General features: G+C 41.5%; 2 protein-coding genes across 3 annotated transcripts in view; both read right to left on the bottom strand.

Moving 5' to 3' along the window:
• Positions 1-5,421, bottom strand: part of LOC109417719 (GATOR2 complex protein MIOS) — a 31,034-nt gene extending 25,613 nt beyond the window's left edge. Inside the window, exons 1-5 of the mRNA XM_029853323.2 lie at positions 5,243-5,421; positions 4,981-5,163; positions 4,768-4,908; positions 4,574-4,693; positions 2,498-4,394 (exon numbers count right to left, since the gene is read on the bottom strand). Of these exons, the coding sequence (XP_029709183.2) occupies positions 2,498-4,394; positions 4,574-4,693; positions 4,768-4,908; positions 4,981-5,163; positions 5,243-5,372 (2,471 nt within the window). The 5' untranslated portion in view covers positions 5,373-5,421. The remainder of the gene's footprint in view (positions 1-2,497; positions 4,395-4,573; positions 4,694-4,767; positions 4,909-4,980; positions 5,164-5,242) is intronic.
• Positions 5,422-15,212: 9,791 nt separating this feature from the next.
• Positions 15,213-19,698, bottom strand: part of LOC109417717 (leucine-rich repeat and calponin homology domain-containing protein) — a 312,978-nt gene continuing 308,492 nt past the window's right edge. The window contains exon 10 of one of the 2 annotated variants that reach the window (XM_062850409.1): positions 15,213-15,703. In XM_062850409.1, coding sequence (XP_062706393.1) covers positions 15,413-15,703 — 291 coding nt within the window. In that variant the 3' untranslated portion in view covers positions 15,213-15,412. The remainder of the gene's footprint in view (positions 15,704-19,698) is intronic. The other variant, XM_062850408.1, reaches the window with a different exon arrangement.

The following is a 19,698-nucleotide window of genomic DNA, read 5'->3' on the forward strand; positions in this document are numbered from 1 at the left end:
CTACTATACTATCCAATAGATACATGCGAGGTTAATCAGTTCGAAGTAGGGGAACGATGACTTTGAAAACTGCATTTTTTTATGGGTCATACTGTAGAAAACAATTTAGTTAGGAATTCGCTCACTATGTGGTGCTATTGTTCTTAGAAGCTAAATGCTTTATATAATCATTGTGTATCTCGCGTTCTGAACCATTTCGTATGTTACCTACTACATATGTATATAAAAAAAAAGCTTCTTAGAAGTAAAAAAAACCTTCCACACAAAAAGAACCATCTGGAAATTTCTGTCCTGTCGCATTTTTTTTTTTTCAGGCAATTCTTTTGGAAACTTCAATTATAATTATTGTAGCAAATGCTTCGTCAATGGCTTTGTAAACTTTTTTTTCTTGTTTTAATTTCGAAATTTCTCTGAAAATTCTGTTTGCCACTTCTTTTTGTTTTTTTTTTACAATTCGTTTGGAAAATCCTCTGGTACATACCTTGAAAATTCCTTAGGCAATTGGGTTTTAGAATATTGAAAAAAAAAATGATTTTTTAATTCTTTACGAAAGAGCACCTGCAGATTCAGAAAATGGAATAATGCTAGCGCCGCTAAAGAAGCCAATTGCTTTAGAATATTTTTTTTAATCTGTATTAACGAGATTTTTAGCCCTAGACTAGTTCATCTCGGGACCCACGCTTTACTCACATTTTGCGAGTTTGCCGGGAGTGGGATTGGATTCCAGGTCCTCGGCGTCATAGTCAAGTGTTCTAGCCATCATACTAGGTGCGCTCCACGCTTTAGAAATATATCAGGTAACTTCTACGGGACTTTCTTCAGAAATTTATTTGGGAGTGTCACCGGAAATACTTTTGGTAATTAACCTGACAATTATTTTTGTTATTCTTTCGATATTTCTTATCAAAACCCATGGAAACAATTAGTAAAAATCTGTAAATTTTTCCAAAAAAAATCCGGTTATTCCTCAGGAAACTACATAACTAATTCCGGAAGGAAATTGTGTCTGTTATCATTTTGGAAATTCTATTAGAAGCTCTTTTGCGAAATAACAAAATTCCAAGTATTTACAACAGAATGGCCGAAAAAAATTTCCAAAAATCAAGGTGATTGCCAGAGAAGTTCTTAAAGAATTTGCCGGAAAATTTTACAAAGCCATTCATTTTTGGCATAGAAATAGCTGAAAGTACCCAAAAGGAACAACCAAAGGACTTTCTAAAGCAATCGCTACAAAAAATATCTAAAAGAATCCCGAAGGAATTGCCGAAGGACACCCTGAAGTATCTTCCGAAGAAGAATAAAAAAGAGTTGCTGAAGAAATTTCCTAAAAGAATACCGAATAAGTTGTCAAAGCTACTTCCAAAAGAATTCCAAAGAAATTGCCTACAGAAGCCATACATAAATAGCCCAATAAATTGTAATGGAATTGTCTGTGTAATTTCCAAAGGAATTGTCGAAGAAAGTAAAAGGAATTGCCAGAGAACTGTACAATGAATTTGCCGACAAAATTGCAGAAATAAATCAAGAAGACATTGCCAGAAAAAAATATAAAAAGTTATTATCAAATGAAGTTTGGAATAAATTTCCATTATAATTGCTGAACGAATACTCTGAAAATAATTTTAAATAAATTTGCAAAAGAAATCAGAAAAAAAGGTCAAAAATCCCCAAAAACATTGCTAAAAGAAAAAAAATCGAAAGGATTTTTAGCAGAAATTCAAAAATAGTTCCCTGAAGAATTATTAAAGAAATTTCAAAAGAAATTTCCGAAGAAGTTCCCAAAGGAAATTCCTGATAATTTCTCAAAATACTAACTGAAGAAATACAAAAAAAAAAACAAATCATAAAAAAAATCTGAATAAGTTCTCTAATCAAATGCAGAATGGTGTTCCAATGGAAGTGCTTGAAAGAAATACTGAAGCAGTTTTCGAAGGAATTGTTGAAAAAAAAATCCAGAGGAACTCGTAGAAAGTTTCCTTATCGATTGTCTGTGAAATTTCCGAAGGAGTTAAGAGATTTATCAAAACTTCCATAAAATAATTGAAAGCTTTTATTCTTTTAAGCCACATTTCTCACCAGTATCCTTGAAATTTAAAAGAATAGTGTTAGTAATATAGTATTCTTACATACCCAAAATGGTCCATCTCTTTCTCCAGCATACATTTTATTTTTTCGTGCTGGGATAGGTTGAGTACACTGGGACAAATACCACTCTTTAACGAATGTGAGGATAACGTCCCCATAACATTTCGACACTCAGGGGAAAACATTTGCTAACTGCGTGAAGAAAAAGAGCACTCTAGTTCGTTCGAACCTCGTCAAGGTTTATGACAAGATCCACATCAGCAATCTCAACAGCCGGGGTACAATTCACACGTACTTGAAGCAAATATTCACTTGAGGAATTTTCAAAGCTCTTAATAATAGTATCCCTTGCTGATCGTCGATCGTAGGTATTTTTAATTTATATTATGGAATTATCTTAACTAATACTCACTTGAACCATTCCGCCAGATGCTCCGTATGGCCACCATGTCGACAGGTCTGACACCAGGAAAACCACTTGGAAAATGGCTTCGATTGCCAGCCAATCTGCCCTTGGGCAGCACCGTGACCCTGCGACATCGCTCCCATAGTAGTTCCCATGTGCAGCAAACAGAGGGCACACCTCGGCAACGGTTTCCGACAGTTCGGACAGGACGAAAGCTTATGCATGACGGCAGCCACGGCACTGGTACGAACCCGGGCATCCTCCTGGAGGGACATCGACACGTTTTTGCCACAGAAATTGCACAGTAGAAAAACGGAACGGGAATTCTGGGGTGGAGAGCGAATTCGTCCAAGGGTGATGTCCAGCTGGGCGCGTTGTTCCCACAGACCCCAAATGTCCAGGAGATCCCGATAGGTGGAGATCCAGTACTGGACGCGGTAGTCGGTTAGAAGGTCTGATGTTAGGAAGCGAGCGGCAATCAGGGCTACGGTTTGAACATCCTCGGTTCGATCGAGATGGCTTTGAAGCAGTTTGATACCGTCGTTGGTGGCTCCGGTGAGGAGTAGGCCGTTCAAGTCACCGGATTCGATGCAGTTGGCCACCATACCTTTGATGTACTCTGCCAGTTTGAGGTCGGACAGGAAGTTGCAGGCGAAGGCCATCCGATCACTGAGAGATATCTCCGTTTCATTGGTCACGGTTTCGAAGCCATCCTTTTCATGAGCCAGGAAAGAGAACATGCAACGGAGGTAGGGGTCATCGATCTGGGTTCTTGCCGCGCCGCACTGCTTTCGCCACAAGCCGGAACGCTCGGCGCTGAACCCGGACAAGGCTATGGCGGCTACTCGAAGCAACGAACTCGGGTCAGCGGATTGTTCCGCTCCTCGACCGAGGATGTCGATGGCTTGCTTAATTCGGAAGTGGAAACAAGCAATCAGGGCAGCACGGGTATATTCCTTGTTTGAGCAAAGTTCATCTATGAAAGAAAGGAACGAAGATTCCTTGCTCCGATCAAATGTCCATCCACAGAGCAGCTGGGCCGTATCTCGGTGTTCGCTGCGGTAAACAACCAGACCACTTCCAATGCTGAAGTCCAACCACTTCATCATGTCCGGGTCTGAACGAGACATGGCAGGTCCATCCGGAGCACTACAAACTCCGAGGATCGTGTTCAAGCCGAGTTTACACTCTTCCTTGATCATGTGACCGAGCAAACGCCAGACTCCTCGAAGATTTCCACTTCCGGCAAGGTCTCCATTCCGTTGCATTTCTGCCGCAAGGCCGTAATTATTCATCGCCCTCTTCTGAATCGTTTCGGCGATGTCCTCTTCGTAACTATCGATTCCGCAGTCCCACTGGTTCAAGGAATCCGTCGGGGATGACGGTGGCGAAGGTGACGTAAACTGTTGCAGCTCGTTTCCATTGTTCCCGTACAAATTGTTATTATTGTCCCAGGAAATGGCCACTCGCTGTGGGATTCGGTAATCGCAGATCGTCCCAGTCCCCGACAAGGCCAACATCCGCTCCAGATCGTACGGATGCCACGACAGATATCCCATAGTGGGCATCCGGCTTCCGCCCCTGGACTGAAAAGGAGACACGAACCGCTTAATGGAATGCGGTTCCCCGCCGTCCGATTCCGATCCGGGCCAGTGCAGATCGATCAGGTTGATTAGTGGTGAGTCCCGCTGCAGGGTGGTTAGGACCGATGACCGAGTCGGGCACCACGACAGATGGGTGATGTTCTTCTGCATCTGGATTTGGCTGATGGGTTTCTCTAGGGAACGAAGGTCCCACAGGTTGATTACGTTGTCCACGTAGCTGGACAGATAGCGACCGTTGGGTGCGATGCAGAGCCCGTTGACGGTTCGGGCGTTGGCCAACGTTACGATGGCGGGGTTTTCTGTGGGAAGATAGAAAAATGAACTTCGAATAAATGGATTTTTTTTCAAAAAAGTATTCAAAGTCGTGGGAAGGAAAGGATTAATCAACACTAATATTTGTCTTGTTGGTTAGAGTATCGCTTTTTATTTTAATTTTAGGAAAATAGAGGAGAATATGTTGTGTCTATCTAATACTTACGTCTGAAATCCATCATTTTGATGTGCTTGTGACTCATTCCGGCTATCAGCACCTGTGGGAACGTCTTATCCCAGCAAATAGAGTGTGCGGTTTCCGACAAACCAATCAATTGAAGGATTGCTAAAAAAACAAAGTAAATCGATCATGAATTATATTTCCACTAACACATCACATATTATGTAGAGCAATCTTACATGACTGATTCGGAACTCCCCGTTCCGTGTCCCATATGGTAATGCAATGGTCGGACCGATTCCTATCGTGCCCCATCGCCAGCAAACTAGGCTCCAATTCACTCCAAGCAAGACACGTACATGGGCGTGATAATCTCGGAGCTGTTGTAAAATGAAGGACATGTTAATAATTCCATATGATTACAAATAATTCAAACTCGATTCGGCACTTACTGAACTCCACATTGTTTTCGGTGGCAAAATTGCACAGCGCTACCTTCCCATTGGGTAACCCAGCCGCAAACAGTATCTCCCCGGTCGAGTGAAACGAAGGAGCTACCGACCGGATAAACTGGTATCGCGTCTCGAAGGCAATTAAAGTGGCAGTGGTGCTCTTGGAAATGTCCAAATTGATATCTGCAAATCGAAACAAGCATCTTCGATCAGCATTCCCTCTCCACCAGCATCATCACACCACAACCCAAAAGCTACTTACTCGTCTGAATGCTATGATCGATTAGATCCCGATTTTTGACCTGGTAAAGATTGATCTCCGATCCGGCTGTCGTCAGGAACCGATCCGGATACTTCGGGAACCAGTGCACTTCGACTACGGTTTGCGTCATCGTAGCTCACAACTGTTTGTGGGTTTGTAGCCAATCGATAAATCAAGCTTACATTAAAATTTAATTTTCCTGTTATCAAACCGCAAACACCGTCTGGCCGTGTTTTGTGTATATGCACTGATAAGAATGAACTCGTTTGTTTTGAAACGCGCTGCGCGGTTTGTTTTGACAGATGGATGAACGAACAGGAGAAGATGCGCAACGTTAGCCCACACACACGGAGAAATTTTTGATATCACAGTCCCGCTCAGAAATTTCAACTAGAAATCTACACACTAAGATCAGCTCAGTAATTTTTTCACTGAGTTCAGTATTTTTTCCATCTTTTTACTGAGTTCTCAACAGCAGATTTAACTCGGTACGCTCGGTTGTTTCTTTTGCAGATATTCTGTAAATGTGTTACCGAGCTCAGCTAACAAACTGTCAAAAGTTGCTGATGCACGGTAAATATCGTTACTGGTGAACGGTAAATACGATTACCGAGTGTACCGAGATAAATCTGCTGTTGAAAACTCAGTAAAAAGATGGAAAAAATACTGAACTCAGTGAAAAAATTACTGAGCTGGAACATCTGAATCTTAGTGTGTAGTACAGTAGACATTCGGTCGGTGCAAACGGTTTAACTGCAATGCTTTTTAACTGCAAGTCCGGTAAGTGCAACAAATTTGCAGTTATCGCACCGCCAAACGTCAAAATGGTGCACCATGTTAGCCCTAATGAACAGTCGAATGAATTTTTCGTTCATTTTACGTCAATTGATAATTTGTTGACACTGTCAGGCGTTACAGTTATCGGATTTTCGTTCGCTAAGTGAAACGTAAACATGTTGCAGTTATCGAACGTCTACTGTATTAGAGTGATTCAATCCCGCTTTGCTTGATATTCTAGTGATTCAGGTCTGATTCACTTCGTATTCAAGTGATTCTGGTCTGGTTTACGTTATAATGAAGTGATCCAGCTCTGATTCGCCTAATACAGTAGACGTTCGGTCGGTTCAAACGGTTTAACTGCAACGCTTATTAACTGCAAGTCCGGTAAGTGCAACAAATTTGCAATTATCGCACCGCCAAACGTCAAAATGGTGCGCCATGTTAGCCCTAATGAACAGTCGAGTGATTTTTTCGTTCATTTTACGTCAATTGATGGCTTCTTGACACTGTCAGGCGTTGCAGTTATCGGATTTTTGTTCGTAAGTGAAACGTAAGCATGTTGCAGTTATCGAACGTCCACTGTATTCAAATGATTCATGTGATTTTGGTCCGATTCGGTTCATATTCAAGTGATTCAGGTCTAATTCGATCCATATTCAAGTAACTCAGGTTTGAATCACTTCATATTCAAGTGATTCAGGTCTGATTCACTCCATATTCAAGTGATTCAGGTCCGATTCACAGCATTATTAAGAAATTCAGATCTTATTCGCTTAATATTGGAGTGATTCATATCTGATTCCTTCCATATTCAAGTGATGCAGGCTTGGATGCAGGTCTGGTTAACATCAAATGTAAGTGATTCAGATCTGATTCACTTCATACTCGAGTGAATCAGGTCTGATTCACTTAATGTTCGAGTGGTTCAGGTCTGCTTTATATTCAAGTGATTCAGGTCTGATTCACTTAATATTCGAGTGATTCAGGTCTGATTCGCTGCTTAAATTTACATGCTCACTAGGTCTACCTAGCGGCAGCACTTTGAACTAAACTGTTTCACTTACGGATGCAAACGGCCTTCTGGAAAATTTTGCCGAAGACACAAACCTACTTTTTTATCAAGGTCGTGAGATAGAGCTAATAAAAAATGCTCATATTTGCATGTTCACTCGACTAGGGTCACCTAGCAGCAAAACTGCGAAACAAACTGCTTGTTTTTATCAAACAAACGTCCTTCTAACAAGGATCGGTATACAGTAGACGTTCGGTCGGTGCAAACGGTTTAACTGCAATGCTTTTTAACTGCAAGTCCGGTAAGTGCAACAAATTTGCAGTTATCGCACCGCTATCCGTCAAAACGGTGCGCCAAGTTAGCCCAAATGAACGGGCGAATGAATTTTGCGTTCATTTGACGTCAATTGATGGTTTGTTGACACTGTCAGGCGTTGCAGTTATCGGATTTTCGTTCGCTAAGTGAAACGTAAACATGTTGCAGTTATCGAACGTCTACTGTATTCGAATCGAGAAAGATGCAGCAAACAGATTGTCGTGATCAAACACGCAACCCCATCACCAGTGGGAAGCGAAGCGCAATCTGTTTGACATGGATATTCGTTGCCGATCGTTGCAGCTTGGATCGCAAGCGAATGAATGAATGGCGAATAGTGACGAATGCTGGTGAGCGATCGAAGCGGCTATTATCATAACTAGAAGAGAATTTATGCATGTACAGTAGACGTTCGGTCGGTGCAAACGGTTTAACTGCAATGCTTTTTAACTGCAAGTCCGGTAAGTGCAACAAATTTGCAGTTATCGCACCGCCAGACGTCAAAATGGTGCACCATGTTAGCCCTAATGAACAGTCGAGTGAATTTTTCGTTCATTTTACGTCATTTGATGGCTTGTTGACACTGTCAGGCGTTGCAGTTATCGGATTTTCGTTCGCTAAGTGAAACGTAAACATGTTGCAGTTATCGAACGTCCACTGTAATGCATACATTTTTAGTGTATTATTGTTGAAATGCTAGATTAGCAAAGAAAAGAATAAACATTTTTTGAAAACTGCAAAAAATCGTATGCGCAATATCACTCACGAATCGCTTCACGCATGTGAACGAATGTTCAAATTCAATGTGTGGCTTCCCACCGTTCACCGGAGTTAACTGTCGTCGCTGACAAGCAAACACACAAACTAAAGCGATAATCGTTCGCTGCTGACTGTATTCGAATGTGGAAGAAGATGAAAAGTGGAAATCAGGAACCCTGCTTCTTAACAACTTTTCCGAAGACTTGTAGTTTTCATCTTACATACCTGGATCGCAAAATAGAGCTGAATAAGAATGCTTACATGTTCATAAGCGTCATCCAGGCATACCTACACATATATGTAGTACTCATGTCATCTAGTTTCTTACCTTACATTCTGTTGTATCTTTGAATGACTGCTTACTTTGTAGTTGCTTACGTTAACGCAGATCAGATCAATCAGGCTAAGGCCGGGGTGGCCTCTGCTGTACATAGCAGGGTTGTGCAGTTTCACGATGGTTAATGTCGAACGACACTCGCTTTAACCATCACTTCATACGACAAACGCAGTCCATCAAAACATAATCGATTTACGCAAAAGCCACTCAAGCCAACCCTCGTTCAATGCAGAGTCAACCACATCCAGCAGCAGCGATCGTCTCTTGTTTTCGAACCACACGATTGTAGTTTTCGAACCACATCCACTACAACGATGAAACACCGAAGCGAGTTTTTGTTCTACGCCTTCCTTTTCTATTCATAGGGCGTGCTATGTTTGTGTTTGCTACGCCATGCAATACTACTAAACAAATTGACCTTCATCCTGGCCCTTTCAGATGAGAGTCATCCAGCAGTGAGTGACATAGCTCTGCGTCGAAACGACGGTTAACAAGCGTTCGGCTGCTCAGGAGATGTGCAGAGAAAGAGCGGGGCGGCGGCAGCCACCGTATCAATGCGTTCGTCTCGAATGTGTTTGTTAGCAACATAGAGACGGTCGGCTGTAGCGTTGATGAAGGAAGAAGGGCAATGTTTATGTTGCGGCTTTTTTGTGTTATGATGGTGATAATGCACAAGACTGGTACATAGTAGCCGTCTCCATTCCACTCGGTCCATGGCAGTTTGTCTCCAGTTCCGCACTCTGCGTAGGGTCCGCAGATCGTCCTCCACTTGGTCGACCCACCTACCTCGCTGCGCTCCACGTCTTCTTGTACCGGTCGGATGACTCTCGAGAACCATTTTAGTCGGGTTGCTATCCAACATCCTGATGACGTGACCCGCCCACCGTAGCCTCCCGATTTTCGCGATATAGACGATGGTTGGTTCTCTTAGCAGTTGATGCAGCTCGTGGTTCATTCGCCTTCTCCAAGTCCCGTCTTCCATCTGCACTCTGCCGTAGATGGTACGCAACACCTTCCGTTCGAAAACTCCAAGGGATCGTTGGTCCTCTGCACGTAGGGTCCATGTTTCGTGCCCATAGCAGTGAGCCCAAGTACACGAATTCTTCAACCGCCTCGATTTCATCACCGTCGATATAAATTCGGGGTGGCGGGCGCGGTGATTTCTCCCTGGAGCCCTTTGCCATCATGTACTTTTTCTTCGATACATTATTTAATGACTAATCCGATTCGCCTGGCTTCACTCTTTAGTCGGATGTTCGTTTCCGCCATCGTCTCAAATTTACGAGCAATAATATCAATATCGTCAGCGAAACCAAGCAGCTGAACGGACTTCGTGAAAATCGTACCACTCGTGTTAATCCCCGCTCTCCTTATTACACCCTCTAACGCAATGTTGAACAGCAAGCTTGCCGTAACCCTCTGCGAGATTCGAAGGGACTCGAGAGTGTCCCTGATACTCGAACTACGCACATCACTCGATCCATCGTCGCCCTGATCAATCGTATCAGTTTATCTACGTTCACGCGAAGGGTGTGTATTGTGCCGTTGGTAGAAAAAGGAAGGTCATCATATGCCAATCGATTGAAACTAACTGATTTTTTCTTGAAATATTTATTGAAATTTCTATTCCACTTGATCGGAATTCAACTTTTTCAAGTGTGGTTACTTTTTTGCCTTTACATGGTAAGAAATGTAATTAATAATTTCTCGTTACAGTTTCTCCTGAAGGATATCAATTGCTAGGTTCGGCATAAATTATTACCATATGTTTCGATATTTACCAAACATGCATTTGTTCGCTTGAATTTCACAATATACAACAAATGAAAGGTCTAACCTAACTTTTTTTTCTTCGACATTTGCAGTTGATAGTTTAACCCACTAGTTTTGTGCATAACATGCAATGAATCAAACGCAGTAAATGAGTATTACTTGAATACAAAACATTACATTGAACTTCAATTCAATAAATATGACTATCCTGTTATCTCTATGTGAGTGACTTACATCCCCTTGCGAAACAAATATGTTTATTGACCAATCGATTCGATGTTCGGGTTATTTTTACGGAACAAAACCTGTGAGTTACGTGTGTTGATAGCTAGGTATGTACAAACAGATCCGAATATTGCTGTAATAGTTTCACCATTCGAATTACATAATTTCATCGCCACTTCAGTTGGTAAACTAAAACGTATTTATAAACTTCACTACATATTGCCATAGCACGTTTCCGTTGATATAAATTCAAATGGGTTTTAAAAATGTCAATTCTATCTCTCATGCATGCACGCTTCCCCTGCAATTCTTTAACGTTTCTTTTTTGGCCTTTACTTTTCTGGTTTCGGTATGCTGAGTTCAATAACTAGATAAATTTTACGACAGAACGTTTGCAAAAAGGTTACCGCGTTGTGTTACGTTACTACTGGTATAAAAGTTACTACAAAAACTGTTGCGCTACATTTTAAAAATCGAGATCGAACAATCCGACACCGACACCGATATACGACTGTCATTTTTCTTGCCTCTAACACTATGTAGTGATACATACATCCACAAAAATACTATAGTCTTTTTTTACTCATAATCGAATCTTGCCCGCATTTCAGTTCCAGATTTCTACCATTATCAGTTCGGTTCGGATTTTTGTTTCTACGTGTTTCTGTCACATTTCTGGTTTCTAATGTTATTTTATTCAGTTAATTTAATATATTTAAATATTATAGAAATAGTGCACCTGTGTGAGTTGTATCTGTCATGGCTGTGTGGGTGTGAGTGATTGCTATGTGTAAATTATTTCCCGTTTGGTAGATATATGGAAGTACGACGGTTCATAATTGTATCTTTACTATGCTGTTTTAGCATTATTTACAACACCGAAAAATGGATGGTTTTCAATGAATGACTAGGATTATTTGGGGTAGATATCTGCTCTCGAACATTTTGGGGATAGAAGAGAGTAAGCTGAGTGGCTATGGTGCATTTAGATTACACCAAGGGGTAGATCACTCTTTGAATGTGCATTCGATTTGCATTTAATGTGTAAAAATGCATTTTAATGTTTTTCCATCTACTTAGCATTGAAATATACGCGTATACGCGAATGTCAAACCATAAGTGTTGAAGAAATCGTTGTGATGGATGATATTATTTATAAATTCAGAAATTATCGTAGTTAAAATGGAAAAAAAAGGAAAGAAATCGTGAGTATAGTTCTGTTAATCAAAGGTAGACAAACTTATAATACGTTTTTTTTTTGTAGGAGCAGTTTTGACTGCGGATGGAAACGACTGTTGGACAGGTTCACAAATAAGAATATACTAGTACTCGATGTCCAGAATCTGGCTGTGACCTGATGCTTGGTGCAACTACCTCAAAAAATGTAGAATCCCTACAGTTGAAAGAATCAATGTTAAACAAAGAATAAAATATAGTAATATAGAAGCACTATATGTGAATATGAACCTTTCGGGAACCGCGCCTGTTCGATCCTGAAACTGCACTGCGCTAGCACTGTATAAGATGAACGAGATGTTTTGGTAGTGCTGTATTTATTACAATGGCGCGCGTCCTGAAGGGTTGAGTTAGTTCTTCACATATAGTAAGAATAGTATTTTAATTACTTCAGAAAAGTTTAAGTTCGATCCGGCAATTTAGTTGCCATTCTACTACTACCCCTTGATGAGTATAATTCTGCATCTCAACTGGCATACCAATCGAGCACATGATTCGACCTAAAATGGGAATTTGTTACGCCTGGTACATAAAGACCTATGATCGGAATCATTTACAAGGTCTGCGGCGGTCTGCGGTTTGCTGGGTGACGAAAAATATCCAGTGATGTCTATCTCAAGGAATAACATATATCCCGTTGTGTGCTCGTTAGCCTTTTCCTGATGACTGGTATCTACCTCCTTGTGGAACCGGCCGGACTAATCAAACCCGGAGTTTTTTTTTTTTAATATTATTTTCGCATTGTTACTAATATAGTGAAAGCACTAGACTTCGCCACTGCTCTAGTCTTGGCCCTCTCCATAGTGCTTTTACTCTACAATATCGTCCGGCCAGTAATATCATCGAACGTTTATAAGATAACACCAGATCTTCGGGTGGCAAAAGTAAATTGTATCGCTATGCTAGACAGTTAGCACTATTTGAAACTCATTTGTTGTTCGAAACTGACAACTGCCAACAATCAATCAATCATCAAATGCTATAGCAAGCCATGGGTTGTTAATTTACTGAATTAATGAATGAATGCATTGAAATGCATTTGAATGCAAAAAATTTTGTTGATACATCAGATGTTCCAAGAGTGATCCACCCCTTGTAAATAGCCCAACAGGTTATGAGCCCAGAGAAGTAAAATAAAGCGCGTGTGATCCCGGATAAAACAGTAGTGGGTTGAAGATAATTTGGTTCAGCGGCACTACACTAGAACAGTCCGAGGGGATTTGAAATTAGAAGACACAAATTGTCTTTCAAATAGTTACAAGTTTCCCAGTATCAACAAATCAGATAAATGCTAGTGAAGGGCAACATATACATTCATTTTTCAGGAACATTCTCGGCAAATTTGTTTTCTATAATCAAAAGAAAATGATATGCACTCCATAAAGTTCTTTGCTTTATCTTTTCGTTAGCAATAATTGTTAAATATCGCGTGTACGCCCAAGGGTGTCCGGCCATTTGGCCGAATGCCGTTTGGCCGAATGTCGTTTGACCGAACGCTGTTTGGCCGAATGCCATTTGGCCGAAAGGGTCGTTTGGCCGAATGCCGTTTGACCGAATTATGATGGAAGGAATTCAGAGGTGAGTACAAACTCCGGGTAACATTCTAGCTGCCAATGTGATCATCAGAAGTATTTCCTTCTTTTAATCATAGGCTATTCTTTCTAGTTTTACCATTGAGGGAATCAGTTGGTGCTGAAACTATGATTTTTTGTCAGAAATTTTTCCTTCTTTGAATCATAGGCTGTTCTTTCGAGTTAAACTGATATGGAGAACAGTGGCATGCCACCTGGAGTACATTATTAAATTTTCGGCCAAACAGCATTCGGCCAAACGGCATTCGGCCAAATGGCGTTCGGCCAAATGACCTTTTCGGCCAAATGACCCGGAACCACGCCCAAGTAACATGTTTTAGTTAAATAGACTAAAAGAGGCTCTTAGAACCATCATAAAACCAGAATAATAGGTATAAGGTTTTATGACGGTTCTCAGGACCTCAACGAGACGAATTGTCCATCAAAATGTTACTTGGGTGGTAATTATTTTGGCAACCTTAGGCACCATCCACAAATTACGTAACGCTCGAGGGGGAGGGGGCAAAGGGCTAGTCGCTTGGAACATTGTGCCAAGAGTTGCCAAGCACACCGTCTTATACGCTGTGTGGCACACCGAGGCACTCTGAGGCACAATTTTGACACTTGAGTTTGGGTGAAAAAACTAGGCAACCATGTGCATTTGACCTGCAAAATGAAAACAAACAGTTGGTTGTCTTGGTAGTTGCCAAGCAAAATCTGAATCATCAAGCAGTGGCACTTCGGGGCACACTGAGGCACAATTGAATACCCGTTGGCACACTGAAAATAATTGGCACAAGTAAAGATGTGCTCAGCGACTCCCCCTTGGGAGGGGGGAGTAATGCCGAGCGTTACGGTCGATACTATTTTTTTCGAGTTTTCATACAAAAAAGCGTTACGGAGGGGGGAGGGGGGGGGGGTCGAAAATGACGATTTTAGCGTTACGTAATAAATGGATGCTGCCTTACGAATGAACTTTTTCAATGTAGTTCATTTGCAGTGATGCCAAAAATGCTTCACGCGTACATTTTTGACCAGAGAAACTTTTCTTGTTCCATTTCAATTTCATCACAAGTTCCTATATCATGCTTCCTTTGTCTATCCGAAGGCAAAAACCGCCAGCTATGAGTTGTGTGATTAGCTGGGAGTGTAGCCTGGGCACTGTTGACCTTCTGACTTCAGCTAGATTGAAGAGCTGCGTCCCGAGCGTCTGTTTACTTAGAAGGTGCAGCTCGAACAGCGTTTGTTCTGGAATTCAACGGCTGAATATGAAAGCTATTTCGCGTCAGCTATATCTTAGGAGGCAGCCCCTTCAATGTGATGTAGCCTACATCATGTAGGCACATCGGGGCCTCGGGGTAAGGTAACCTACTAAAAATCTTCAGTTACCAAGATAAAAGCAATATGTATTTTCCTTGACCGAACGGTGAAATGCGTGACATTGAACAGCACTGTTTTCAATAGTCCATGGTCTATTAACTATCAAGTTGTTGCTCAAGCCAAACTTGCAGTTTAGAAGCTTTGTTTCATAATGTCTTAAAATTTCCAATTGTCCACAATCAGCTTACCTCAAAATTAATGTCATTAACATTGGAAGAGCTTTGATTACCTCATGTCTTTCCAATGAATATTATGAGCTTATGAGTTTATGCTAATGATTGAATACCCTTTTCATTCGAACAAATTCAAAAACAACTAAGTCAAAATCCTTCTATATTACTGTGAGCATAAATCATTGTTCATTGAACAGAAAAAAAAACTATCAACGAAATCAGCTCTATGATAATGACGATAGATGAAAGCAAAGTCCTATTCTTGTTGCTAGTTATTAGTCTTATGTACAGAAAGAACCAAAAACAGTCATTATATAATTCTACATTTGATTTCCTGTTCAATTACAAGTGCTTCTTCTTGCAGAGAAGCAACCAGCGAAACCTAATAACCCTAATTTTTGGATTAACCTATGTCACATACAGTCGGTGTACGCCGATTTCCGAGTCCGTTGCAGAGAAAATCGACGCACAAAAGCATTGAGATATCGAAGCGGAGCGCTAACTTACACTCTTGTGAGACGAGCACCATCATTGCGGTCCAGTGGTGGTTTAGATCCGCCAGACCTCATCGTCCGGCGGTTTGGCCGTTCCGGACGGCTCCCGCTCCGGTCAGGTGGTCGAAATGGGCGACGAGGTCGCACTCTTTGGTCCACTGCTGTTACTACTGCTACTGCTGGAACTACTGCTACTCCCGTTGGTGTTGGTTGCCGTTGGCACTGCCGACAACGGCTGGTTGTGACTACTACTGCTGGAAGGACTGTGCACTCCGCTGTAGTAACTCCGCGTCGGAGACCTGACGTGAGCGGCCGGATTGTGGAACTTCATCACCTCGACTACGGTAATGGCCACCTGGACTATTCCGCGACCTTCCAGAACGTCAGCGGCGCAGCAGAGGAGATTCTGTGGGGGAGGAAGAATTTGGAAAACAATGGAAGGATAGATTAAATGGCGGAATAGAAGTTCGAATATCAACAACGAGAGACTAGTAACGAAAGCTGTTTTGTAGAAGTTTTCAATCAATTTATTAACCTTTGTCATAGTTCGGATTAGTTGAAGCACATCAAATTATGCGAAGGTATTACTTGCGAAAATTGTCCAATTTTGAAATTTTTCATGAGCCTGAATGTGGTTTTACATGATGAAATTGATCAGTTTCTAAGTTTAACTTAACATTCATGAAAATAAAATTACTTACGTATGATGTTACATGGGAAATTAAAATTCAGGCAGCTTAACAGTAAGTTGTAAAAGCATATGAGAGACCATACTTGTCGGACGAAAACTCCATGATTCTGCACATTTCCACTGGGAAATTGTTATTTTGAACTGTACTTTACCGTTTGAATTCTTTTCTCAACAATTAGAAAAATAGAATATGGAGGTAAGGTTTGATGGAAATGGTCTATTGTCCTGTGTGCATGTGTTCATGAGTTTTGGTGATTGATCTGTGTACGGAACCTGTAGATTGATTTTTGGCTTCATTTTGGAATTTGATGTAAACTCAACTGGGCGTTGTCATATAGCAGTTACAATATAACAGAATAAAATTACTTCTTGCTCTACCTATTAAGTATACTTGATTATGGACCTGCGCAGGTTAAAAGTAGACCTCACAAAAGTATATGACACAACGCATCCACCACCCTGTCTAAACTCATCAGTCTGCTTAAAACGAGTATGATTTAAAACGGTATCTAAGAAGCTTTTCTTGTTTATATCCCCCTCCTATACTAAAAACATCACCTGCTGCTCGAAGCAACTAAAGCTTACTAATCGCTTTCCTACAGTGATTCTGGTGGCCTTTGGGCCCTTTTCTAAGCTTCGCATTATTGCATCAGGCATAAAACAGTCTAAATGATTTTCGCTTTACAACTCACTGCTTCCGTCAAATGTAAACCCATGCCGCTGATCATTAAAACTACGGTTTGTGAATACGTGTTCATTAAAACGAGCGTACACGGAGAGACGAAACTACCCAAAAGTGAGTTCATTCCACCCAACTTCGGGGTTGCGTGCGTCAAGCCAATTTTGAGTTGATGGAATCGATGTTTTTGTTGGGTTGTTCCCGCTTGCTTCCATGTGAAAAAAATACCTAATTTTAAGTTTTTTCCACCCAACCGAAATTTTGACTAGGTTGTATTCACTCAAATTTGAGTACTGTGCTAGAAACTCAGTGTTGGCTTGACGCACGGAACTGCAAAAGTTGGGGTGTTTCTCTCTTCACTCTCTGACAACAATAGAAAGAGCGCATGAAAAGGGAGATGAAAAAGAACTCAAAATTGAGTTTAAAAGTACCTAATTTTGAGTTTTTCAGTTTCTCCGTGTAGGTGATTGCAGATTTTAGTCAAAAATTCATTCATACCTCTGCAGCATTGGATTCCAAGATGTTTCACCTTAAATGAGCGTAAAGTTCATTGGACAGTGTTTTGGGGCTAACTTGGCACACAATCTTCATCAGGTGAACTACACAGGGCTGGTAGCGAAAGCAGTAAACGAGAATTTAACGAATCTGATTGGGAACGGCCCCGCTCTAGTGTCAAAATTCTCGGACCGCGATGATTTCGGTTCATCGGTGGATAAGTCCATACGAGTGCACCGATGAACATTGAGTTCACTGAGCCTGAAAAATTTAGACACCACAGCGGGGTCGACTCTCAACAACTTCTACTCAGAGATGCTTAAACGAAATGCGCTTATCATTTTTTTCATTGATTTCTTACATGAATTTTCAATGAAAGTGATGCATATGCATATAGCTAATGCACTAGCCTATATTTTTGCAACTTCATTGCGGAAACTAGATGAAATAAACTAAACAAATTTTCAGCTGGGTAGAAGTTGTTGAGAGTCGACCCCGCTGTGGTATGTACAGTAGACGTTCGATAACTGCAACATGTTAACGTTTCATTTAGCGAACGGAATTTCGATAACTGCAACGCCTGACAGTGTCAACAAGCCATCAATTGACGTAAAATGAACGAAAAATTCATTCGACTGTTCATTAGGGCTAACATGGCGCACCATTTTGACGTTTGGCGGTGCGATAACTGCAAATTTGTTGCACTTACCGGACTTGCAGTTAAAAAGCATTGCAGTTAAACCGTTTGCACCGACCGAACGTCTACTGTATCAAAATTCGCTGAACGAGTGAACCTTCAGCAGGCGTTGCACTCGTCTATAGACGAGAGCACCGATGAACTGAATTCATCGCGGTCCGACAATTTTGACACTACAGCGGGGTCGTTCCCAATCAGAATTGTTCAATTCTGATTGGAAATCTTTCACTTCTGATTGGAAGCGACCCCGCTGTAGTCTCAACATTATCGGACCGCGATGAATTCTGTTCATCGGTGCACTCGTCTATAGCGAATTTGTTACAGTAGACGTTCGGTCGGTGCAAACGGTTTAACTGTAATGCTCTTTAACTGCAAGTCTGGTAAGTGCAACAAATTTGCTGTTATCGCACCGTTAAACGTCAAAATGGTGCGCTTTGTTGACCCAAATGAACACTCGAATGAAGTTTACGTTCATTTTACGTCAATTGATGGATTGTGACGCCTGTCAGACGTTGCAGTAATCGAATACAGTAGACGTTCGATAACTGCAACATGTTTACGTTTCACTTAGCGAACGAAAATCCGATAACTGCAACGCCTGCCAGTGTCAACAAGCCATCAAATGACGTAAAATGAACGAAAAATTCACTCGACTGTTCATTAGGGCTAACATGGTGCACCATTTTGACGTTTGCGATAACTGCAAATTTGTTGCACTTACCGGACTTGCAGTTAAAAAGCATTGCAGTTAAACCGTTTGCACCGACCGAACGTCTACTGTATGTAGCTAATGCACTAGCCTATATTTTTGCAACTTCATTGCGGAAACTAGATGAAATAAACTAAACAAATTTTCAGCTGGGTATAACAGTAGACGTTCGATAACTGCAACATGTTTACGTTTCACTTAGCGAACAAAATTCGATAACTGCAACGTCAGGCAGGCGTCAACAACCCATCAATTGACGTTAAATGAACGCAAAATTCATTAGACTGTTCATTTGGGCTAACATGGCGCACCATTTTGACAGATAGCGGTGCGATAACTGAAAATTTGTTGCACTTACCGGACTTGCAGTTAAAAAGCATTGCAGTTAAACCGTTTGCACCGAACGAACGTCTACTGAAGTTGTTGAGAGTCGACCCCGCTGTGGTATCAAAATTCGCTGAACGAGGGAACTTTCAACAGGCGGTGCACTCGTCTATAGCGAATTTGTTACAGTAGACGTTCGGTCGGTGCAAACAGTTTAACTGTACAGTGACGATTCGTTCGTTGAGAGCTCGTTAGATGGGCTGTCTCGATGGTTGAATGTTCACTGGTTGGGGAAAAACCCAACTAAAAAGCACTGTCAATGTCAAAATAGATGTCAAAACGAGTTTGACGTCTGACCGCCGTCGCATCACAGCTCCTGTATACAGAACGTTTACGCAAGTATGTGAGTGTTCTGTGACGTATTTCTCGTCACTTGTGTGTATCTAGAGCATTTTGATCAGTTGTCAGTTGCCCCAACGAACGAACACGATTCGCTAATCGGGGCGCAGTCGTGACCCAACCAGCGAATCCGGACTGTAATGCTCTTTAACTGCAAGTCCGGTACAGTAGACGTTCGGTCGGTGCAAACGGTTTAACTGCAATGCTTTTTAACTGCAAGTCCGGTAAGTGCAACAAATTTGCAGTTATCGCACCGCTATCCGTCAAAACGGTGCGCCAAGTTAGCCCAAATGAACGGTCGAATGAATTTTGTGTTCATTTAACGTCAATTGATGGGTTGTTGACGCCTGTCTGACGTTGCAGTTATCGAATTTTGTTCGCTAAGTGAAACGTAAACATGTTGCAGT

The sequence above is a fragment of the Aedes albopictus genome, chromosome 2 (assembly GCF_035046485.1).
Source record: "Aedes albopictus strain Foshan chromosome 2, AalbF5, whole genome shotgun sequence".
In the NCBI taxonomy this organism is placed as follows: Eukaryota; Metazoa; Arthropoda; class Insecta; order Diptera; family Culicidae; genus Aedes; species Aedes albopictus.